General features: G+C 34.0%; 1 protein-coding gene across 21 annotated transcripts in view; it reads right to left on the reverse strand.

Annotated features, from left to right (window-relative positions):
- The window catches only part of C2CD5 (C2 calcium dependent domain containing 5), a 57,189-nt gene that overhangs the window by 18,737 nt on the left and 12,797 nt on the right, over window positions 1-25,655 (reverse strand). For 5 of the 21 annotated variants that reach the window (XM_015627922.3, XM_015627914.3, XM_015627917.3 and 2 more), the window contains 8 exons: window positions 25,462-25,613; window positions 22,624-22,818; window positions 20,245-20,330; window positions 19,302-19,334; window positions 14,712-14,820; window positions 12,886-12,951; window positions 2,437-2,551; window positions 561-749 (listed from right to left, as the gene is read on the reverse strand). In XM_015627922.3, coding sequence (XP_015483408.1) covers window positions 561-749; window positions 2,437-2,551; window positions 12,886-12,951; window positions 14,712-14,820; window positions 19,302-19,334; window positions 20,245-20,330; window positions 22,624-22,818; window positions 25,462-25,613 — 945 coding nt within the window. The remainder of the gene's footprint in view (window positions 1-560; window positions 750-2,436; window positions 2,552-12,885; window positions 12,952-14,711; window positions 14,821-19,301; window positions 19,335-20,244; window positions 20,331-22,623; window positions 22,819-25,461; window positions 25,614-25,655) is intronic. The other 16 variants (XM_015627933.3, XM_015627936.3, XM_015627920.3 and 13 more) reach the window with 15 other exon arrangements.

Raw genomic sequence — 25,655 nt, forward strand, 5'->3', positions numbered from 1 at the left:
TTACCATATTGATGAATACATAATAAATTACCAATATGTATTAATTAATCTTTATATTCTCCAAAAATAACTTTGTGGCAATAATCATTCTTCAAATTTTACTCGCAAGAGCAGAAACAAAGGGAAACTTCATGTTTGGCCTTCAGTTTCATGATTTTGTTCATCAACTTCAATAAGCACATACCTATTTTGGAAAAATCTGGCATCATATTTGCTCTATAACCAAGCTATTTTATCTCCCACATATAAAGAGTATTTAATGGAACATATATACACATATTAGAGACACAGCCACTTTTGGCCTATGTAAGTTATCAAACATCTGACATTTTTTTATTCTGTGATAAAAAATTGAGAAAAGAGACCTGAGGAGCAGCGAAGGAAAAAACTGAGTTATGATCTGTGTTAGTAGTCAAACGTGTTACCTTATTGAGACTGTTAGAAATAAAAACAGAGTATCTAATTTGGTGCAGAGCTCCATTACTCCTGTGGTGGTTGTTGTTAGTGAAAAGCAGTAAAGTGGTTGGTCCCGCATCCTGCACTGTAACACTGTAACCTACCCTAATAGAGAAGAACTATCTTGGCTCTGAGGAAAAAAATCAACCTCTCCCTTCTCTGACCCTATGGAAAAGAAGCCAGGCTGCCATGACAACCTTTGTTCCAAACAGCCTTCCATGGTGCCATCCTGAAGGAACCTAGGGTTCAGTACAGCTGCTGTGCCAGATGCAGACAAAATACAGACCTCTTCACTATAAGAGAAAAGAATAACAACAGAGTGAATTCCTACTACTTAGTGGTGCTTTTATATAAAATTATCAGATAAAATGGCTAGTACAAGCCTCAATGAAGTTCAAAATCACCATTAATTTTGTGCACTTGTGCAATTTTATCCATTAAAACTCAAAAACAATCCTCTTCTGGTATTTAAACCATAACCACTGCACAAGTACAAGATGAAGAAGGATTGAACAGAAAGACTTAAGAGTTTTGTCTCATGTAATAATGTAAGAACAGAAAGACTAACCAGGTTTAAGTATGGTTTTCAGTTCTATGGTTAACAATGCAAAGAAATACAGCAAACCAACCAAATATAAAAAAAAAAACCAACAACAACAAAAAAGCCATATTTTTTTACCGAAGTAAAATGGAAGTTGAGAGCCTCAGCATCTTATTAAGATTCAATTTTCAAAATGAAGTTAAAACCCAACACTGATAAGGGTGCTTCTTGAACAATAAAAAGTGGCAAACTAGTAAAAATTTTATTAGGAAGAACTACAGTAATGGTACAATTTGCATGTAAAGTAACCAACCATACTTAGGATTTAGCAGAATTAAAAGCTCTCAGAATGACCACAGAGCTTTTAATAATTCTCAAGCTGTTAAATAAGAAACACACCTCTAGTATTCAGTATAAAATACTATATTGAAAAAAAATAGAGAAAATCTTTCCCACATTTTCTAGACTGGTACACATGTCTTTTTTTTATTTGTTGTTTCTCTTTCCAAAATTTTTCATTCATAACGTGTCTGGCAGACCAGTACTTAAGCATGGAATAAAGCTGAACTGGCAATAAGTATGGGAATTACAATAAATATTTTATCAATAATCAAACACTATCACATTAAATTCCTTTAGAGAAATGCAAGCATCAAATAACCCAGTAACTGATTGCCTGTCTATGCTCAGTACATTCTTTCCCCATAGTTAAGGTAGAAAAAATAATACAAACTATTCATGCTTTTTACAAGGAGACTGACAAGCAAAGGAATAAATGCTTCCTTTTGGTGTGTTCATCCCTCAGTGATGGAGTAATTTCGGTAAATATGATAAACCAAAAGTTTCCCAACTTCTCTCCTTAAAAAAGCAAATCTAGTGCTTTTACCTTAAAATATTTACATAAAATCAACCTGAAAGAAAATAAATTCAGATGATCAAATTTGCTCATTACTTCCCAAATGTTATTCAAAATATTGAACTAGAGCAATTTTCAGTTTAGTATTATCAGACACACCTGGCTCCAGGGCAAGCTTTTTCTGGGCCTGAAATGTGAAGTTTTCCATTTAAGTTCTGGTCTGCCAGTTGGTATTCAATAATGAATCTTCAATACATATACTTTTAGGAACAGTCTTAATTATTTAAGTAGATTAGATTTAGAAAACTACATGCATAAATTAATATTGTTGCTACAAAATAAATTGTAGACTTCAGTTTAAAAGAAAAAATTGTAACATTCATTAGAAAAAACTTAAAACCCAGACCTAAACATATATTAAAAACACCTAATACTGGACTTTCATAATCTCACTAAAATTCTGTAAAGTAGTTACAGAACAGACAGTACCAACAACTATACTGGAATAGTTAATTTTTAATCCACTGGTGATGAAATATGTTTTCTGTGGCATTTTGAAAATCAAATCATCATCATAATTTACCAAATGCTGGTTGATTCACTGTAGCCCACTACAGCATGACAACCCAATGCCTTGGCATGGGATTTTATTTCTTGTCTGATTTCTGCCCACCAGGCATCTCGTGTCTCTGGTTCATCTGAAAGACAAAGTATAAATCAGTTCACTATTCTGTACTATGCCAACACAAAGCTTCATGCAATTAATCTGAAAAGTTGAGGTTTTCATATTCAAGTGTTTTGAATATGGACACTTTATTTCCTTCCTATTTACCACAATTCAGGGAAACACTAATGGGACTTTTTCACTAATTATCTTGTTTCTCCTCTGTGTAAGCAGATTCTCACAAATTACTGCATTCTTGTTGTCCATATGACACATAACACTAAAATACTGTAGATACTGTTCCAATCTCTCCCCATTTTTAATTCCAAACCACACCCTTGGTTTCCAATAACACAAGAGCAGTGTTTAACTTGCAACAAAGCATCACAGATACTCTGTAATGTTGAAAAACTAACAGTAATTAAACGGTATTTGTAGTAGTAAACTAATATTTTACTTTGCTGTACACTTGATATCTTTGAAATAACCTCAACAGTTTTTCCTACTGGAAGCAGTTCTCTCTGTTATCCAGATTTCAAAATATTTGTTCAAAACTGTATCACTAATCAAACACTTCTGTAGCACTTCTAACTGTGAGAAGCCATAGGGATTTGAAACTACTTCTACATTTACAACACAAAGAAGTATAGGATGTATGCTGTCAGTGCTTTTTTGCTTCAGTACCCTGGAAACTGCACCTTCCCTCCATGCCCATGAATGGATCTGAATTACCTTTATTTTTCCCAAGGTTATATGTTAAATATATCCTGCCTGCTTTTCTTGAAAATGACAAGATACAAAAATACAAAATATGTGTGTTGCTAGAATAAGTTCATGCAATCCTGCTCAGCAATTAGTTCCCATAACTAAAGCTCTGTCTTGCAAGCTTTTTAAACATAGAGCCAACAAATACTAAATTTACTACTAGAATTTGTCAGCTGTTTCTTCTCTCAAAACTTACCTGTTTCAATGAATGTAGTTGGCAACTGTGTTAATTGTTGATACAAAAGGGAAAACTGATAACAATCAATCATATTACCAAGGATTCTGAGTAGAGATATTCTTACGCAATCTCCCTGAAATTAACTGAACTTTGCCCAGATACAAACTTCTGGCCACTGAGTTCTCCTTGCTGAATCATAATTTAAGTATCAAGGTCAAAACCATTATTTGGAACCAATTTTGTACTACCAACAGTATTTATTAACAGTGTATGATAAACACATTATCATACACTTGGTTCTCTGACAACATGACAAACAAAAATGCAAGATGCAAATATACACATAATTTAAAAGTTACTGAAACAAAAATATTGTAAAGTAAGATGTATTCATTCATGACTTTACCTCAACTTTGCATTTAGAACTAGGCTTTAATTTTTCTAAACTAATGATCATTTTCTAACTAAAATGAAGACCACAGAGATTTGTATATTCAATTATACCTAACTTTATTTGGGAATGCTTGTGTAACTCACAGCATTATGCTGACCAGCAGCAGCCTGGATGCTCAGACTGAAGTTTATTCAACCTTTGCTTTAAGAAATGAACACTGAACAGAAAAAAAAAACCTTACAGTGAGAGTTCTTAGGAATGTTCTCTGCAATCAACAAAAATATACATGTTATGTCACAAAACAAGGGACTCCTATGAACTGTATCAATCATGTTCTCTTATATCCAACTTTACTTTAGTGGGTTTCAGTGCATTACTGGCAGAATCTTGAGGTGCTGCACTTCACTCTCAGTGCAAAAACACTGTTTAAATCCTCTCGGTGCCTAAGAAAATAAATGCTTAAGATGATACTCAGCAATCCTCATTCAGATTCCTGGAGCACCTGCTCTTCTCAGCTTTGGAAACTGAGATTCCTACAAAAATAATCCATCACAACACAAGGTTGGAGCTGCCCAGCTTCACAGCTCTCAGAACCATTTGTGGTACAAAAAGTGGGAAATGTCTTCTCTTTGCATGTACATCTCTGGACAGAGGCTGCTTCTGCTGCCACCAGGCAACAGCAGTAAGGGCACTTGAATTGAGGGATAATCTTTGGAAATGGATTGTAAGGCCAGGCTATAACATCTGACATAAATTCAGAGTGCATGGAAGATGTGAGACCACAAGTACATTCTGTGAAAGTTCTCTCTTCTTGGTTAAATAGATAAGGATTTTAGAAGTAATTCCTCTTTCCCCCTCCAATCATGAGCCAGAGATTGTTTTGATAAGCAGTGTGTTTCTCCTTATAGATGAAAAGTCTAAGTAGCAATGCAAGTGGTTCTCTGACCATGCAGAAAATCACCTGCTCAATGAGACTGGATCACAGGCAGCTGGTTATAAACTTTGACTAAACAGCCACACAAATTCTTGTACTTCACAGAAAACACCTGCAAAGAAGAAATACCTTTTTTTCTAGACAAAAAGTGCCAATTTTTCCAAACTGTAACTTTTTACACCTTTTGGTTCCATGTGGCAAAAACTGCTTCTACTTATCACCAGTGACATTCCTATGCAAGAAAATGTGAAGTCATGATGAGAGGTCGAGAGATAGCAACAGGTGAAGTGACTGAGGATGAATACAGAAAGTGCTGTGAAATAAAAGTAAGACTGATAAAGACAAGAATGACATTGAAAAGGAATGTAGCCAGAGTGAAAACTGAAATGGAATGAGATGTTGAAAGAAAACAGGGATCCTTAAAGTGAACATAAAAGATAGAAATAGTGACGGGTCCCAAATTCTATGCAAACATTTAGCTTTCCTCCGCAAAAATTTATAGTTTAAGTTATTGAAGTTATTAAAAGACTTAATTTTCTTACCTAACATCTACAAGAACAGGTTACCATTATGGCAAACACATACTGTTGTGAAGTTGCTCAACATTATGTCTTGCTAAAACAACATTTAACCCTTAATTCTAACAATCTGTTCAATATCCCCACTAGCAAAACTATTAACTACAGAAATGTATCGATAATTTTCATTCTTATTAGAATTAAGAAGTGTTTTCCAGCCATTTTCTTCAGCGTTAACAGGACCAGGCCCAGTATCTTTAAAGGAATCCAATAATTTCTTATTGCATAAGAGTCATGCATAAACAACTGTTTGTAAAGAAGACTGGGACCTCTGCTTAAGATATTTGATTATTTTTTGTTCCAGAAAGAGGCCAAAAAATAACAATTATTATGTCTATATATAAATACTGTACATTCACAGTTTACATGAACTTACCTTTGCATATTAAAACACAAAATAATTGTCTACAATTAAAATCAAACACCATGACATTGCAATAATAAGTTGATACAAAACACTAAATGCAGTGCAATGTGTAGCATTCATATTCTTCTGACAAATATTTTCACAAGCAGCCTTTTTTGACACATGAGCCACACAATTTCACATGGGGATGCTGTCGTAGCATTTACAAGTTTAGTAAAGCTAAGGATTTACATAAACAATTAGAGGAGTTAGGGAAGCAGGATGGCATGTGTCCAGCACACTCCATGAGAGTGCCTGTTGGTTTTTTTGCTAAGGCAAAAGCTTAAGAACTAAGGGTTTGCGAAGCAGATTCAGCAGACAGGAGCCAGAAACGGTGGGTATTTTGGCGCATGCTTGGATCAGGTGACAGTACAGACTGAAAACTATGGCAGCTCACTGAAATGGTTACAGAAAGTAATGGCCCTGGATTCTAGGTGGAAGCAAAAAGGCAAGCATACAGAGCACTCAGTCACAAGCTTTTCTAGCAAATGTACCGAGTAGTTTGGACCAAGGTTTCTCTACAACTTTAAGCAGAAAAGTTTGCAGGAGATTCCACTGCTAATTATGCCTCCTTTGTGGGAAATCAAAGGCTGAATATTAAACTTACTTTATTAATGTTTCCAAATTGGCAGGATATTTATAGCCAACTGGAAGCAAAGCACACTATTTCTATAGCTGAGGACTTGAGAAACAATGCTGTTAACAGTACAGTGTTCTATAAAAATTGTGCCAACTCAAACTCCTCCAACTGAAACTTTCCAAGCTGATTTTATTCAGCAGTTTTATAAGACAAAAACAGCACTTCTGTACCTGGAATGTTCTTCGAGTTAGCTCTATCCACCACCAAGTCACCCATCTCCTCTAAAATACAAGGTTGAGCTGTACTATCCATGGGAAAATATCCTGCATAAATCTTTCACCTGGACACTATCACCTTCAGATTCATAAGAAGCAACACCTTTCCAAAGTTATTTGCTAGAGGATCACTTGTACAGGTTCTTTCAAGATTTAGCCAGAAGCTGCATTTTGCTAGTCCCTATAGATTTTTTAAAACTGAAGACAGATTAAGAAGAATGGCCTCTTGATGACACAACAGCTGCTGTAGCCGTAAAGATGAATCCTTAGACATCCTGAGGAAGCAATTCCAAAGCAGGAACTGTCTGATTCATTTCAACCAATTTTACATGTAAATATTTACATGTATAACACAATACTCTGACAGGAGGACAATCATCTAAGGAAAATTTTCACGACGTATAAATGACTCACTGCTCTGTTTCAAAAATGGCAGTGGAGGCCAATAATATTCTTTCAGACTCAATCTTTGAACCTTTCATTAGGCCAAGCCATTATCCACACATTCAATATTCCCTTATTTTTGTATCTTCTTAATGAAAAACCTGTAACAGTTTATACAGAAAAAGTGTGGTATTTTTCTGTAGGTTTGGCCGGTTGCATTTTTTTAACAGACATCTTTAAGTTTATAAGAACCTTCCCTGGACCTTGAAGTTTTATTTAATCCTTTCTGGTTATCCCATAAACATTGACATTATCAATTTCCTAAAATATTAAACAACTAAATAACTGTAGAGAAACACAAATCCTCTGGTCTGTAAAGATTTACACAAAATTCGGGTAGCAAATAACTAAACCTATAGCAAACTAATCTAAAACTTTCAAAAAAGTTTCCAAGTCACTCCATCCTTGTTTAAAAATACTACTCCCTATATTCATCTTTAAGACTAAAAAATATACATATGAAAACTTTGTTACAGAAAGTGACCGAAGAACACTGTAAGGATATATCAAAGGAAAACTAGGATACACTAAACTAGCAGGAAACAGTGCAACCACACCCAAAGAGAACAAGCACACTTACTCTTACAAAGTTAAACTCCAAATAAAATATCCAGCCTGCAAAAATATTATTGATTACCAGTGCTTTTCTGCCAGATGAAGTCAGAGAGCAGCACACATCTCACATCTTAAGCCCAAACTGCTGAATGAGTAAAACAAGACTTGAAAGTTGAAGGAATTCTTCAATTACTAAGAAGACAATTTTAAGAACACTTCAGATTAAAATTGCATTTACAGGATGAGATATTGGCTGGCTGATTAAACACAAACACTTTCATGTGCAGGGCAGTTTCTACTGTGTGAATCAGGCCAAATCACTACATGATCATCAAGACTCCAAGAGAAACCATATAGAAAAGTCCACACATCATTCCTTTCACTGTCAGCTCACTGTTGAGGAATGTTAGCTTTAATCCCAAAATATACTCCAAGATGAAGGAGCAGAAGGGTTGCTCCCCTTATGGCTTAATACAGCCACAACAGTGGCTACAACCTTTTCTTTTAATTGTATATTAAAGTCTGATAGGAAGACTACAAGCTGAAAGAAGTGTTGTCTAAAAAAATGAAATATCTTGCAATAATATCAAAGCAGCAGTAATAATTTAGTGTAGAGATAAAAGAAAAGAAACCACCATGTGATACAACTAAAATAAAGTGAAGAATATAATGTCAACATATAAGGCATTTGAAGAAAAAAAAAAAATTAAAAATTAAACTACACTTTAAAATATTTAAAAATGAATCTTTAAATTTGTAATACTTAGATAGAATTATAAAAGCTCAAAAATACTGCCAAGAAGTTAGAAAACATTAAATATAGGAAATAAATTTTCTCCTAGAAAATTAGTTCCATGCATAAATATGTCCCTTTGTTACTCCAGCTTTTAGTGATTATTTCAAACACTAATTCATCTTAGAATGGTGACTCAGCTGGTAATAAAGAAACTACTTATTCTGTGTCTCTGTTGCTTTGTCACCTTAGTACAATAAATACAACCTATTTTAAAAAAATGAGCAATTTTCAAAGAAAAGCCTCAAATGACTACAACAAAGAGGCTGTTACCCAAGGCTGGGGACACTACACTGTAACAAGACAGGGCTTTCTAAAGCACATTTCATCTATTTTATTGCTGCAGGAAAGGGGTGACATTATTTGGTATGAAATGGCAGTGTCTCTCAGTTTCCTATTCCTTGATTACACTCCTCAGGAATGCAGAAGTTCAGTAACCAGCGTTTCTATACACTCACAAATGTTTATTTTAAGACAAACTAGGCAGAGAAGCCTCTTTTAACTTCTGGATCCAAGGAGACTTAAAAAGAAAAAATCTTGTGTCTCATATTGACATTTATCAGTTATTCCAATAATGCTGTTACACTCAGTTAGAACTTGTGTTCTCTGCCTCTATATTTTCCTACAAAACCTCTATAGACATTTTACAAGGCCATGTTTAGCTGTAATTATGTAGCAGTTAGGAAGGTGTTGATTCAACCAGAATCATTCTGGTTTTCTTCTAACAATGATAAATTTTGAGCCAGGCAAATTGTTCTACAACTGTATGTTTGCAACCACAGAAGCAAGTATCAGAAGGCTAAAAAAACTCAAAGCAATCCATGAAGGAAATTTTATTAAGAAAGTAGTTTTAGTCAAGCCCCATATTTTGAAATTAGGATGAGTTAATGTGCAAAGATACAATTTTTGCAAGACCAAGGTTCTGTCTCTTGTGTACTATCAGTTAAAAAAATGAAATGTAGTTGTGCTATAAGCAATGGCTGTTTTGGAGCACTTGTGCAAGGAAAAGTTGATATTGGCTTTCACACCATTAGCCAGAATTTAGGGAGAGGTTTTTCAAACAGTATGAACAGATTACATAGCATTATTTAGGTAGGCAAAAAATTCTAAACAAAGATTTTAAATGCCAAGTTTATTTATGAATCTCTGACAGAACATGTGAATAACATTCTGTGCTCAGTGACAGCAACCACCCTTTTTTCAGTTGCATAAATATCTTAGAACTAACTCTCTCTCTCATAAAAAAAACCCAGAAAGACAAATAAAAATTAAAAAAAAGTAAGCACAGTCCCAAATAAATTTTTTCATTAACATAAGGGTGTATCTGCTTCCAGAAATAATATTCAAACACCATTTACATTAACCATGGAAATGACTTAGGAACATTCACTCCTTTGGAAAGGCTGCAGAAAACTGGAGTAAATTATTACTGGAGAACATCACACCCCTCACTCTTCTCAGAAAAAGCTTCTGACAACTGCCTTAACCTCCCATTTTCATTCAACACACACTGATGGACAACAAGTCAACCTGGAAATTCTCCAAGAAAAGGCAAGAAGTCAACGTTAATATGTTTGGGTTTTTTTAACTACCTGTTCTGAAGGATAGCCACATCACACACCAACAGGAACATTCTGACATTTCCTACTGTGTTCCTACAAATGGGCCACACTTACACCCCATAAAGCAGCTTGAAATGAAATTTGCACATTCTCTGTTTGTATTTCTGTGGAAGAAAAACATTCAGTTACAGAAACAAAACATAGCCAACTTTTCCTCTTGCATTTCCTCATATCCAAAACTAACACTGGAGAATTTCACACTCCAACAGCAAGACTGATATTGGATATTGCACAAGGAGCTCAAGAGATGCTCATGAAGTTTTTAACAATCTTATTTTTCCATATTTCTGACTACTGGAGCTGAAGATGCACTGCTGGAGTAGCTTCCTGAATGAGGAGTTTAAAATTCAATTATGTGAGAAACAGTATTTTGGTGTTATGAAACAGCCATATGGAAAAGCAGTCTCTGTTGAACAAGTTCTTGCACTGCCTATCTTTCTGCTCTGTGTTTAACCTCAGTGCCAAACTTTTAACAAAGATCCAGTCTTCTGGACTGAAGATTCCTCGCATGATTTTACATTTACAGTTCATTCTTTCTCAGAGAGTGCACCAGAGGGTATCTTCCACTATATTATGGGCCTCTTTACTATGAATTTTTGCTCAATGCCCTACTTTAATTTTGCAAACTCATCTTCATATCCTCCTTTTTGTATTTTACAAACATTTAATCAATTCTTCATCAAACAACATGCAATTCCCAGATATTCAAGCAGCTTCTTTTCCATTCATGAAATAGTCAGTTTTTACTCCCATGTTTGATTTTCAAGCACCTTCAAATCTTTGATGTTTCCCTACCACTGGATGCTCCTGTTTTACCTTACACATAATTAAATTGGTAAGAAAAAAAAAAAAAAAAAAAACCCAAAAAACTCTCTGCACTACATAGATTACTAAGCAAGCTGAAATGAAGCCTGAACATTTTTCAAAAGGAAAATAATTTTAGCCTACTTATGGCTGTGATTACATTCTCTGTCCAGCAGCACATCTAGCACTGCAAAACCCCCACACTACAGGAATATGAAGGTAATCTGCTCAGTCCCAAACCAGGAGGATTAACCAGCTCTTCCTACAGACCTACTGACACACCAAGGCTACAGAAACACACCCAGTTCTCAGGGAGGTATTAACTTTACAATTACTGTGTGGTTTAGACCTCTCTATTCCAACCAATATTTTAGGTAACAAGCACCTCTGGGTAAAATGTTTTATATACATACATATGCACATTCATTTTCCTGTAATCTCAAAAAAATTTAGACAACAGTTTTGGATATTCTGTCAAGAACTGAATTCCTGACTTCCACTTAGCTTCCTAATCTTACATTGTGAATCACTTTCTAGCCTAGTTCAAGGCATTTTTAGTGTCTGTACATAAACTCATTTACTCCATTATTCTAATAAAATTCTTTCAATAAAAACATCCTACTAAACAATCTGGAAGAAGTAACAATGAATTCCAACTTTTCAAGGTTGTACACAATATACAAACATTTCGACACATTTTTAACACCTTGGATCAGACTATGCCATACCAGTCACAGACCTGAGAATTTTATAATATTCTTTTCATAGTGGAAGTTAATTTTAAAAGATTATAATTTTAGAACAAGCAAAGAAAACTAACAATATCAGAAAAGTTCATAATCATAATATTAAAGGATGCTTATTTTAACAAGGAACAATAAAAATGAGTTTTAGGCTCTCCCTACTTTTGAACAATCTCAAAAATGAAAAATTTCTGATTTTTAGTAACTGTACATTTAAACTGACTCTTAGAGCATCATACAGATGCTTGCATGGCAACAGGGAATTATCAAGAAGGAAGGCTTCTGGGGGAAGCAAGCCTTCAGAGGTCAGCTTTGTACCTTTTTATTGTACCAGCTTTAAAAATATCAAAGTTTGACATGGTCTACTGGCTTGGGTGTTACATGTAGAGAAGTTATGCCTGCCTCTCTTTCATGTTAAGCATGTTATCTTTCCAGAGAGAAAACGTGAGAGAGAGAGGTCTTTATTTTATCTAGACTGCATCAACTCATCTACTCCTTCTACAGCTGTAAAAGAAAGTTACTTTGATTACTAAAACTGCATACAAAATAAGAATATTGGAGCTTCTTTTCAAGCTAGGTAATTATGTGATTAAAAAGTTCAAATAATTGTTTTAAGTCCTGAAACTGGCTGCTTTTTACAATACAAGATTTATGAACTAACAAATCCTGGGCTACATACTATCCTTCTCTTTACACAGATAGTTCTCTATTTTTCTTAGACAATTTTTATATCTATTAGTATCTATAATAAATCTGTTATTTTAGAGCTACTATTAAGAACAAACACATTCACCCATTTCCTGAAATTAACAGGAGGAAAGCCTTTGTTGAATAAAGTGCAAGCCCATGCAAAACAAAACTAACAGTCCCCCAAAAATCAAACCAATAGGCCAAAAAAAACCCCAACAAATACCTTACATAAAAAAACCCCAAACCAAACAAAAAAAAATCACACCTAACATGATTCCAACCGTGTAAGGAAGAATCCATTCTCTTCCCCTAAATTACTTCCTTCATGGATGCTGAGCTGAAAGTGACTACTAAATAAACGTCTGAACATTCAGCTTTCCAGATTGGTATTAAATTATTCTTAGCAATACTATTTTATACTAAAAGATTGGGTTTTATTTTTAAAGAAAGTCTTTAACAACATGAAAGCATGGCATTTAGGCATTTGATGATTAAATAGATTTAAATTTGAAGCATTAACCTAAATATCCTAGAGCATTTCTAATAACTTCACTGAGCTGCCATAATTTCTGTCAGCATATGTAGTACTGAATGACTAATAAAATACCTGAATTGAAACTATTCCAGTCTAGCAGTTTGTATGATCTTGTGTTACCCATTATTCCGACAAAGGCTGAGTTCAAAACAGCAAATTAGTAGATCAGTTATAGAAGCAGAATAGTGAAAAAAAACTACCAACAAGAACACAATTGACAACACCACTCCACAGGAACTGGAAAGACACAGACAGCAGAGTTAATAAGAGGCTGGAATAGAAAGGGAAAAAGGAGCATGCTATAGCAATCTAGCACTAGGTGACCAAAGTGGACAGTATATGGCAATTTTGTCTTATTGGCAAGTTCTTAATCCACCTTCAAATGTTCTCTCCTCTTCCATGTTTTCCTGATTTATTAATTTACCAGTTTATTTGCTTCCTTTAATATTTTACAGACTTATTTGACTCAAATGCTTCACAATCATAACTATATCAGAATTTTTTTCTACTTCTCCACCTTCCCTCCCACAGCCATGTGCCTTGTTCCCCCTTTTGTCCCCACTATTTTGCAATACGAGTTCCAAGGATCATGCATTTTACATTCACTTGTCAGGAGCAATCTGCAAGTCTCACAGAAGCACTGCAGCTGTGAAAACATGTATCTCTATCTTGCCTTATGTCTTATATTGCTTCCAGTCAGCTGGTAAAAATGGAGTAAATAATACAAGAAATAAGTTTTTAAAACTTCAGAGAAAAATTGGGGTTTTTTTCTATTCTGTCTTACATTCTCACACAGTAAAATTTGCATATAAGAGATCTGTATCAAAAATCTGCTGAAAATACAGAATCCTAAAATAACTTGGTAGCAAAGAAAGATTCACATATTAATTATACTTTGGCATTTCTTTCAATATTCTCTTCACTGTGTAAATACATCTTAGAATATGAAGACAGAAGATTAACACTGTGTACTAATATACTTGAAAAAAATCCCTTAAAGTAGGAGGATCTAATTCAAATTAAGTCTTAGATTTAATTTTATGTTGCTAGTTTACTGAATCTTTAGATCAGCAACAATCTGATCTACCTGCCTGGAGAATTGCTTGCCTTGGGCCATAGGAAGAAAATGAACAGATAAGTTTTTTGTACTTGTTTTTAAGGACGTATTTGCATAAATTTCCTTTTATTACTCCTGACAAGTGCATGCAAAACCACTACAGGTGCTATTTTTACTCTCCTCTGCATTTTTAAGTGAACTGTCAACTCCAACATTTTGCAAAGCATTCCTCATCTGGTCTCAGTGACTAAACCAACCAAGTCTTCAGAGTCAAAAGTCACTCAGTTCTAACATTAGAACTAGGACATGCAAAATACACATGTTCTCGTACTGGGGTTCCAGGGAAAATATATAAAAGCCTTGAAGTATTGTTCAGTAAAGTTTTTAAGACCAGAAACAAAGCTGTAAAGTTAAAAACCATGCTGTGAGCTAAACTGTAGCCATTAGTCCTTAAGGATTTCAAGGAGCTGAAAATGGGAAAACATTCAGAGTTAAGACCAAGCATTTAATCTCATTTTTGTTTGAATGGAAAACTTGCATCAAGTTTTAATCACAAAAAGTGGTAAAAAAAATTAATTAACCCTTCAATAATTCAAAGGTAGTTTTCAGTGTAAAAGTTACTGATTCAAAATATTTTTTATTACTACTTTAATTAGCTGCAATGTTTCTCACTAAAAACATAACCTTTGCATAACTTATTTTTCAAGCTTAAATGATTATCTGAAATACATTGCTTTTGACATACACTGTTAGACTAGATCTGCAGCTATTCAAGCACTGATATGTAATAAAAGTTAGATGACAGGCCTTGTGCAAAGAAGCCCTTCCCATGATGACATACCAGGATTGTGGATGCGATCCAGGAGCTTCACTGAGCGAGCACTGACAACACCCCCAACATGGACTAGAAAGCCTGGTGGGAAGGTCGTCAAGGTAAAAAATGGGAATTCCTGTTATGATTAAAAACAAACATTAAATGACTGCTTACCAACCATTGCTGAGTGCCTGTTAACATGCAATGAATTGATCACCTCCCTGAAATACAAGCAAAGCAGTTACACTGGGCCAGACGTGTCCTTCAGGCTCACTGAGCACTTCAGAACCACGTGTCCTCATGGACCCATTGTACCAGAAAAGCAGAGGTTTTACACAGTGAAAGAATACTTTTCCCCCACAGAGTTTTTTTCTCAGCACAACAGTGATAAATAATCAAATCTTTCCATATTTAGAGGTTAACAAAACCCCTACTGATCCACTTTTACCATGGCTGCTAAATACCAGAATTATTCTTTCATTAGCTGATTAAAAAACAAATGTTTTTCTCCATTTTTAGGTGTTCTTGTTACAACAGACTGCAGTTTGACTCTGAAGCACAGGGTGAAACAAACTGTAGTCTTGTAAGAATAAGGAGTGACTTAATACAGGAAAACATACTGAAAAAATATCAAAGGACTGCTCTGCTCGTAAGCTCTATATAAAATATGACAAGTAAATATCCATCTTTTAAAATAAAGCATAGGTCTTGAAACACAACTGTAAGTTCTTTAAATAAGGTAATTAATTTCCAGTTTGTAAGTAAAATTAAGAGTTAAGTTTCAGCAACTACTCCAGCTTTTAATTCATAAAAGAGGCAAAGTAAGTAATAATGGCAATTTTTCAAGACACATATGATGAAATAAAAGTAATATTCAAAGAAGTTGAGCCCAAAACCAGATTTCAGTTTCTCCCGAGATGTGCTGCAATATGTCTAATATATACATAATAACACACTTATGGGGGAAAGGCAATAACTCATGTTCAGCAATTCTAAATGCAGAAAGCAAAAAAAAAAAACAAAAAGAGAAATCATGCAATCATGTTTTGTATAATTGTAATTGATTAAATGGAACAAATAAACACCATATTTTTATATGAGAGAAAGTACAGGATAGATTCCTTTCTCACATACTTGGAAACAGCACAATTCAACTGAGCTTCTACCTGAACAGCACACATGCTGCAGATTCAGTGAGGATCAGGTTCTTCCAGCAATACATGGCATGAAAAGTCATCTTAAACTAAAGCCCAATGTAGGTTTAAAAATTAATACTTGAGAATTCTTACCACCCTTGTTATAGGAACTCCTAGAACTTTTAAAAGGTCCTACAAACATCAAGTTTTCTGGATTTTCATTTGGCTTTTACTTTCAAAATTAAGAGGCAAACTTTGAAATCAGCAACCATAGTATCAATAACCGGAAGAAAAACAATCCCAAAACCCAAACCCTCCAGTTTTGCCTTAATGCAATTAAGAAGTAGGAAGATTTCACCCCAGGATTCTGCAAACCTGTTTGACTGATGAGTCTTCAGGAGCAGCAATGGATTCTAGTGAGGTACACAGTAAAAATTCCCCCAGAAGGTTCTAACAGATTGCAAAGTGCTTTGCAAGTTATCAGAACAGTCAAAATACTCACTTTCCCAGGATTGCAGACATCAATAAAGAAGTTTTTTGAATGTGCAACCTATATGAAATTCCATTAAGCCTATACTACATTTACATTTTATATATATACACACACTCACATTTCACTGTGCTGAAGCAGTGGAGTGAACAAAGTAAATAATACTCCAGGCTCTAAAGCTTAAGCAAATCCAATGTTTTTTAATCTAGACGGAAATTCAGGAGTTTTTCTAGTTTCTGTTCCTTTCCATAAGGCTGTGTACTACAAGTAATTTTAACATGTTCAGACTTCCAGTTTGCCTGATTCCCTACACTAGAAACCAGGAATAAAACCTCAAATAAGAACATCTTATAATAAATATAATAATGTATGACTATATATAACATAATTATATATTATATATGATTATAATATATATATATTATACATCAATACTGCCAAGCCTATATTATGATCCATTATAAAATAAGGTGTTCTGTCAGTTAACTAGAGCCACAGACAAATCTGCATAACAGACTCGCTGAACCATTCTGACACAATCCTATTAACAATCTGTCATTCATTCTGACACTGATGGAACTCCATCACTTCATATGAGGACTATTTTTTCTTTTTTTTATCTAATTTTTTTTTCTTTTTTTTATCTAATTTAGAGTTTTTTTAAATTTTATTATTATATTACTCAAATACAACTTCCAGTCCTCAATTACAAGTTGTCAACTGTAATAGTTCAAAATTATAAATCTACAGTTATTTCAGGGAAAACAGAAATTTCAGGGAAAACCAGATGCAGTTCCCATATTATAAATCACCTCTATTATCAATCCCCTCTATTACTGTAATTTGCAAAGGACTCCTTTACATCAAGTTGGTGCAACCACAAAATATTTCAGTACATGACAAACCAGGATGATTTCCAAGCTACAAGTGAAGATGGTCAATCATTTTACCTCTACCAATTCACTATTCCACTTCACAGTCATTGATTGCATAGACCATGAAAGAACTGTCCCTTTAATACTCACAACTACACTGAGATTTTATAGTTGGTGTTTGGGGAAAGTGTGATAAGGTTACAATCAAATCCACAAATAATACAATGTTTAAAAATGTGTATACACATACATGTATTGCTAGTGGTCTTTTTTAAGTGCATTTCATTCAAAGACACAAAATAATGAAGCAGGACATGGAACAAGGCTACACACACCCCCTTCCTCTAAGTGCCAGCTGAAGCAGTTCTCTGATTCCTTTCCAGCCTCTCTCATTCCCATCATTGAATCACTCCCTCAGGTAATGCTCAGGTGTGCTCACAGAGCATTTGGGGCTAAACCAGAGCAAGAAATTGGTCCACATTAAGATATTGCTCATTTCCTGGTTAATTATTTTTATTCTAAGCATATTTACTGTGCCATGTCATGAGGTAGCCAAACAACCTTACAGTTTTTCTTGATCTGAACTGAGAGGATGGGTGGATAAGAAGTCACTGGAAAGAAAAGATGCTTAAGTGAGGATTTCAGCAACACAAATCTCCCAGAGAACTGCACTCTAACACAACAGATTTCCTGCAATGTCCTTCAGAGGTGAAGACCGCATTTTAAAACAGATCCCCATTTTAAAAAGGCAGCAGCAAAGAGCTCTTGACCACTTGCAGAATGCAAAAACAGGAAGAAAACAGAATTTGTCCAAGTGGAAGTGAGAGACATGAAATACCATTGAGAGCAGCTTTTGGCCATTTCTACAAAAACATAGGCTAATTTTTAAAGAGTAAGATACCTCAAATTTTCCTACTGATAGAAATACAGCACGTAATTTTTTAGTTAAAAATATACAGAAAGCTGTGCTACAGTTACTCCTGCTATCTACATATGTCCAGGGAATTGCTAACAGTTATTAATGTACAATGTAACAATGTAACATGTAGATGAGTTTTCCACAGCTGTACTTCCTACAGATTTATTTTCAGGGAAGAAATTAAGGAATATTCCCTTCCAACAAATTCTGTTCAATTTGTAGTTAGGGATATTTAAGTTATACACCAAAACCGTATTTGGTTAAAAAAAGCTATTGAGACATGCAACTAAATGAAATTATTCTAAGGTACCTTAGCATTACCTTGTGGAATGTGTCCCTGCCTATGGCAGGGTGGTTGGAATAAGATGATCATTAAGGTTCCTTAAACTCAGAGTATTCTGGGATTTTAAGATATATCTAATACATGTGAAACTATATTATATATAGTGAATTTATTCTTGGTTTTCCCAAATACTTGCTATCCTAAGTAATCCAGATGAGTGCACTGTTTATGTGTGTAATATTTAAACAGACAAAATAACTTATAGATGTTATTCATTCCAGTTAACTCAACACCAGAACAAAAATACATCCAATATTAAATTTTTAGAAGACAGAAAAACATATTTTTTATAGATTAACTGTCCACATGCTTTGCTGCTACATCATAATCGTCATCAATAACAGACTCAACATGTCTCCATCCAATTTTACAGATTTTTTTTTCTACTAGACAATACACAGACCGTATCAAAATAATGTGCAAATAATTCAAGCTCTAAAAATAAATTAAGGACTCTTAATTTACATTTTTATTGTCTTTAAAAAGCCTCCTAAGGAAATAAAAAGATCAGCCATGGAATGTCTGAAATACTAGCAAAATCAAAGCTAAAAAGAAAAAAGGCTTGTTTTAAAGCATTCCTTCAGCCAAATTAAAAAATTAAAAGCAAAAAGCCATGGTTTTGTATTCATACCTAAATTAAAATTTTAACTGAAATATATCAACATGCAAAATACACCCATCTAAAAAATGCTCTTAAAAACAACAAATTAAAAAGTTTCTGCATGAACAAAATTACAAAGGAATTTGCAAAGCCTCACCAAAAAAATATATATATATATTTCAGATAATGCTTTTGAAATCCCCAATACAAGAAGAAAGGGCTAGAAAGAGTCACGCAGTGTTTTTCAACATACCCGCCTTCTACAGAACCTATGGGGCGATCCTCCCTTAGCCATGGATAACACAAGAAATGAAAAGAGAATCATCCACTTACTCCAAACAGCAGATGGGCACTTATATTTCACAGATGCAAGTGAATTTGTTCCTGTGACTGAAATATATGCTCCTATGTGACTCGTTTAGGTAGTCAGAAATTGCAATTAAATTTATTTCTGAGTAGGAATATACTCACATTTCTTCCTTCAAGACACCTCATTATCAACATTTTGATCAAAACAGCATATAATTTATAAAAAAGATTTGCAATCTTATTTATTTGCAACTCATTCCAAATGTAAACAATTGATTAAAAATACTATTTTCATCATATAATCTATTCAGTATAATGAAAGATGGTATTTTTAGTCCTATAGAGGAAAAGTTTAGATTTATAAATGTCTTTTACTGCTTGGCAAGTAGTTCAGGTTCAAATTCCCAATTAAATGCTACCCTCTACTCCATAAAATGGGGTACAAGGTATGAATTCAATTCCCAAAAACTGAAACTTCACAATTCCAAATGGGATTTTCAACTTGTTTAAACCTTTGCCAATGTTTCTGAATGTGGCTTCTGTAAAAACTTTATCATCATGTGTTTACTCAAATATTAAACTTAACATGCATCAGTACCTTACAGAGACCACACAACAGTAATTTCTCCTACTTATTAACTTCTTAATACCATCGGAATTACTTTAGTGCTGTGCACAGTTAATTGCTCCACTTTTCCTAATGCTTTAGTAATACATTAATATTTAAATAATTTGTGCATAAAAGGGCTATGAAACAGTCAACACTTGTAGTAAGTTCAGACCTAAAATTACACATTTTCAAACAGAAAGTAACAGCAAACATTTAACTTACTACAAGATAAATTTTCACTTCAGTAGACCAGAAATGGAAGTATAAAATGCCTTACCCTTTGTTCCAGAGCTGACTGAGTCTGTTGTCTTAAAAGAGTTTTAAATGGCCCCCCTTCTTTTCCAGCACTCCCACTGCCCATTCCTGAAGAGTATCAGTACAAATGACATCCAAAGAAACATATATTATAATTTGTAATCAAATGGTGATTTCAAAATAGATAAAAATTAGTCATTGAAAACAACCAAATTTTCCCCATAATTTTAACTTTTAAGATTAAAAAAAATAAAAAAAATTTAAATTTTGATTTGAGGGTTGTTCTAGGTTTTTCTTTTCACATAGTGAATTCACTAGCTGTGATTTTATAGTATTTGGACAAACCCCCCAGTCTAAGATTTTTTCCTGCTGTCAATCTGAATTAAAATCAACTTTAAAATATAAAAACGTAAAGATGTGGCTTTAAAATTATTTCCTATGATACAGAACTTTTATTTTCCTGTTATGACTTTTTGCCTATGATTTAAATATAGATCTACTTTTCACAAAGTTTTTACATAACCAGATTATCTGCCCTTATCAGAAAGTTTCTCTGTCAGATGACACTATAGTTGTGTATCTCTCACTAATATTACTACATATTTTTATTTAACAAAAGTAATAAAAATCTGGTTTTCAGAGTTTCAGGTAACTAAACCACCTTCCTAACTACTAGTAGGAGACTTTACACATAATTACAGCAGCAGTTATATAATGCATGATTAGGAACAAGAAAATACAAAGGCAATGCATATCCTTTGATTTGAAATATAAACTCTGAAAATAATTACAAATTATTTTAAATGACAAAAATATTAATCTGATTTATTAAAATAAGCTAAGGGCTAGTACTGCTCAACATTTAAAACTACACTTGATTATTGTATTTGCACACACATAAACTGCAGATTAACTGTAAATGAACATGAGATAAACTCCAATTTTGTGTAATGTGATAATTCTCTCTTTCCTTCTTTCATATTTTTACCTCCAGCCTCACCCCCTAACCACAGAAGATTTTGTGCAAAGAAAGTTTATCAGATTCACTAATATCTTTGCTGTTGAATTATTTGCTGTCAAGGACATGTCCCCTTAATAGAGTGTGTTGAGATGCAGTTTATGTGTCTGACAGTAAATGATGGGCTCCGTGGTTAAAAACCGCTGAAGTAAACACATACCAAGACTGTGTTTTTCCTAAAGTAAACACAATGCTAGTGAATCAGATTTTCTTGATATGTCATGCCTAGAAGCACATTATCATTGCTATTCCTTACATCTAAAGCCACCAGGGCTAACATGACAAAGCAAAAAAAAAGCCCCCCAAGTAGTAGAGAAAAGCAGGGCATACAGAACAAAAAGGTGTCAGGAGCAAGATGAAGTACAAACACCACAGCACAAACAGTTAGAAATGAAGCCAAGATTTTCTTTTCCAGAATTTGTAACTAATTCAACATAGTAATTCTTTGCTACTTTCCTTTTTCTTCTGATCAAGCATCTGATAAAGATGAACAAGACTGTAAATATACATCAAAGTGCAGTTATTGGTTTTAACCGTAGACCAGGAGATCTAGAAATGTAAATTCATTCCTAAATTCATTCATTCATTTTCAAGAGTTACTAAGCTACCATTACCATGTAATTAGATATAAAACCACTACAATTTTCAACAAGTATTTTTAGCTGTTCTTGGATAAGGAAACAAAAATATTAGTATCTGTATAGTCCCATTAAACAAGATTAAATTGCTTTTACTATTTAGCATTGATTCTAAACATCACTGTCAGGGACTATACAATATTAAATACAGACAAACATAGCATAAGTACTACACATGAAACAAACTCAAAAAACTCAAACTAACCGAAAGAGTTTCTACAAAAAAAGCACAATAACATCAACTGTTTAATTGAAATTTATGAAAATAATCCATGTCAGTGAAATGAAAAAGTGGGCAGTAAAAATAAAAAACATGGGCTTTGTTTAGAAGTTTAAATTAAAAAGCAGAGTCGGTAGCATCTGATAACCATTATTTCAGCAAATTATGAATGAATTCAAGAGCAAGTGCAATGTGCATCTGCTCCATGCAAAATGCAGGAAAAGTGAAGAGAATGTGTGGGATTACAAATACAGTAAATTATTTCAGTCCAATTATGATAGGATATTTTTCAAGGGTAAAGAAGAAATTCTGTAGCATAAATGACATTGTTTCAAATCCTCTAAGAAGTTCTGAAGGTGTTTCAAGCTTCTGGGGCAGAGGTGAGAGATGAAATGAGTAGTCATGTAGCCAGCAGTTTTCAGAGGCTAACTGAGCAAACCAGGGTTACAGAAGCATCTGTGTGTTAATCAAACAACAACATTTCCTTAAAAGGTTGTTTAAAAGGCCATAATAGATAGATCCTACCAGAAGCAGCCAGAAGCAGCTCTTCAGTGAAAGAAACACTTTTCCTCAGAACAACTGGGCTGACATGGCTAGAGTGTAGAGGTTTAATGCTAGACCCCGAGAGGAGGAGACAGGACTTTTTAAGATGTGGGGAATCACAAGAGAGTGTAGGGGAGCTGGGAAACAGGAAAATCCTAGGTCCCTGTGGGGAAGGTGCTGTGGAGGAAAGTAATAGAGACAAAGATGTAGATTCAGAAGATGACTAAAGAAACGGACAAAAGAAATCAAAATGAAGCATTTTTGTTTTCTCTAAATGAATCAACACTTACTGCAAAGTATTTCTTGACATACAAAGAAATGGAATGACAATACAGCTCTACAACATGCATGAGAAGCATGTTTTTAAAAATCATGACTTGATTAACGTAATTTTGGAATTAATTTTTTAGAGACATGGTAATTTAACATTTTAAATGTCAAACAAAATTTGATAGCAAATAATATGGAGTAAAACCCAAACAACAGAATCTTTGCACACAATCTGATTACTTTCATTATCTCAGTAGAAAAGGTTATTTTCCAAACAGGTCATAGATCTGTTTTATGATTTTCTAGAGTAATAAATCTTGTAGAATTTTAAGTTCCCACCAAGAAAAGGAGTTCCCACCTTCTCCATTTCCTCCAAACATATGCTATGGCAAATCAGAATGTATTATCTGATTAAAAGACATCATGCTTTTTGTCAGCCTGATTCTGTTCATTTGCAGTGGCATAAAATATATCCCTACTCCCAGAATCTTAACTTCAAACCCAGACTCAGCAAATGTATTTATGGATCAGAAGGCATAACACAAGCACAACTGTATTTCACAGAAGACATCAAGGTAATATTCTCCAGATCTAGAGCTATTGAAAATTAGATGCTTAAGCAGATCCAAGTTTCTACCTCTCCAGTGTTTTGTTACTAATTCTGGGAAATTTTGGTCTCTGCACTGTTTCTCCAGGTTAATCTCCATCTCAGACATATCAGCACACTAACTACCTGACTGACAAATAGAGAAGAATATCATATACTGCAGAAGTAGCAGAAAATACTGTCACATAAGAAGTCTGCATTTCTTTAACTACTGAGATCACTAACTTACACACTGAGATATCTGAACTTGGTAACAGACTTGGGAAATGAAAATAGAGGTCTAAACAGTAATTGTTCAGAACAGTAATTGTTCAGAACAACATACTGAATTCTCAAATCTAACTTAGCAAATCGTCTTTGGACAAGTTTCAGTAGCAGAGTTAAAAGCTGCCAAAAAGACAATGCTAATAAGCAAAACTATGCCCACAGTTTGCTTTAATAGTAGAAAGATAGCTAAATAATATACGTACTTGAAAAATTCCTACAAATAAGAGGCACCAATTACATCATCTGTTTCAGTTCTGAAGCAACTGACTGAAGACAACGGGGTTTATCCACCTACCTAATATTGCCAGGAAATACATTAGGCTGCTGCTTTAAAACCTTAACACATATAAGTTGCCACACGCCTAAATTCACAACACTTACACCTATAAAATGGCCATCTATGTTACATTTAAACCCTTTACATGAAATGATCTCTACCATGGAAAATCTGATCAAAAGACACAGGTTTTCAAATATTAAGTACACCAAACATATGAATTTGGGATGCTCCTAAGTAATATTTGTAGGCCCTTTAAATGAGTGACCACCATAGGTTACCCACAGGACAAACATCCTTTAAAAAGGACAAAAAAATAAAGTGTGCTTTTGTTTGTTTGTTTGTTTTAAAAATGGGACAGAGAAGACAGGACTAAGAAAGCCAGCTTCCTAATTGGGAATATTTTTAACATATTAAAATATAAAATATATATAAAAATATTATTGTCATCTAGGGAATAAACTGCATGAAATATTTAATACAACTCCATTTGAATGCAATATTCAATTTATCTGCTAGGAAAAATTCTTGAAAGGGATGCTATTAAGTAAAGCTGAATCAACTACTTTAATATGCTTAAAAATTGTTTAACTAGATGGAGCCAAGAATGTTTTGAGCTTCAAATACCACAATTTAAAACATCACGTAAAAACTAACCAAACTTCGATAAACAATTCTACAAAATACTTTGCCCTATGGCAGCAAAATTCACAGCATTAGTCATATAATGAAAAATAAACATACAATAATTCTTTGAGTTGTGCTGACATTATTACTGATATGATTCTAACCACAGATTAAAAAATAAGGAGGGAGGAAAAAACAAGGTAATGAACAAGCAATGGAGAAAGAAAAATGCTTTTCGAAGACGGCTGGATTACTTCTAATGTAATTTAAGTTACTTTGAAAGTGTATACTGTGTATGTAAAGCTATTTCCATATACCAAGAGAATAAAAAGACAGGGGTTGCTATATTTCTAGTCTTGAATTTGCAAAAGGGAGTTCAAAATTAGATAAATGTATGCAGTAAACTTAGGGCACAACACAGTAGGCTTGAAGGCTACATAGTTTTAGTAACACCATCCTTAACATATTGTGATATGAAATGGAGGAAATAAGAAAAAGGCAGTTACTTAGGACTCCCTTAATGCTCTGAGATGTTTTATTTTGATTTGAATACAGTTGCAGTACAAAAGTAATTTTCTTGTTATCCAGAACAGTGGAAATACAGGCAGGTTTGAAATTTTGAAGAAACCCTTTTGAGCTTGAGGTGCGCTGTGTGAGGTCTCCAATTTTCACATCATTTTGATAACTTAAATGCCAAAATGCAAAAAGGGATTGAATGAAAATACAAAAAGAGAAACACAACTTAAACAAAAAGTGGGTGGAAGTGCCTTACCAGTTTTGGGTGTCAAACTCAAATCTGTGTCAGAAGAAGAGGACTGTCGACTGTAGGACTTGGAAGGTGAAAAGGAATAGGTTTGGTTTTTCAGAGGGGTGGAGGGTCCTGATGAATATGTATTGGGATTGGGATCTTCATTGAAAGGAATCCTGCCAGAAGAAGGTGGAAACATATTCAGTAATCCTGTGCCA

The sequence above is a fragment of the Parus major genome, chromosome 1A (genome assembly GCF_001522545.3).
Source record: "Parus major isolate Abel chromosome 1A, Parus_major1.1, whole genome shotgun sequence".
In the NCBI taxonomy this organism is placed as follows: domain Eukaryota; kingdom Metazoa; phylum Chordata; class Aves; order Passeriformes; family Paridae; genus Parus; species Parus major.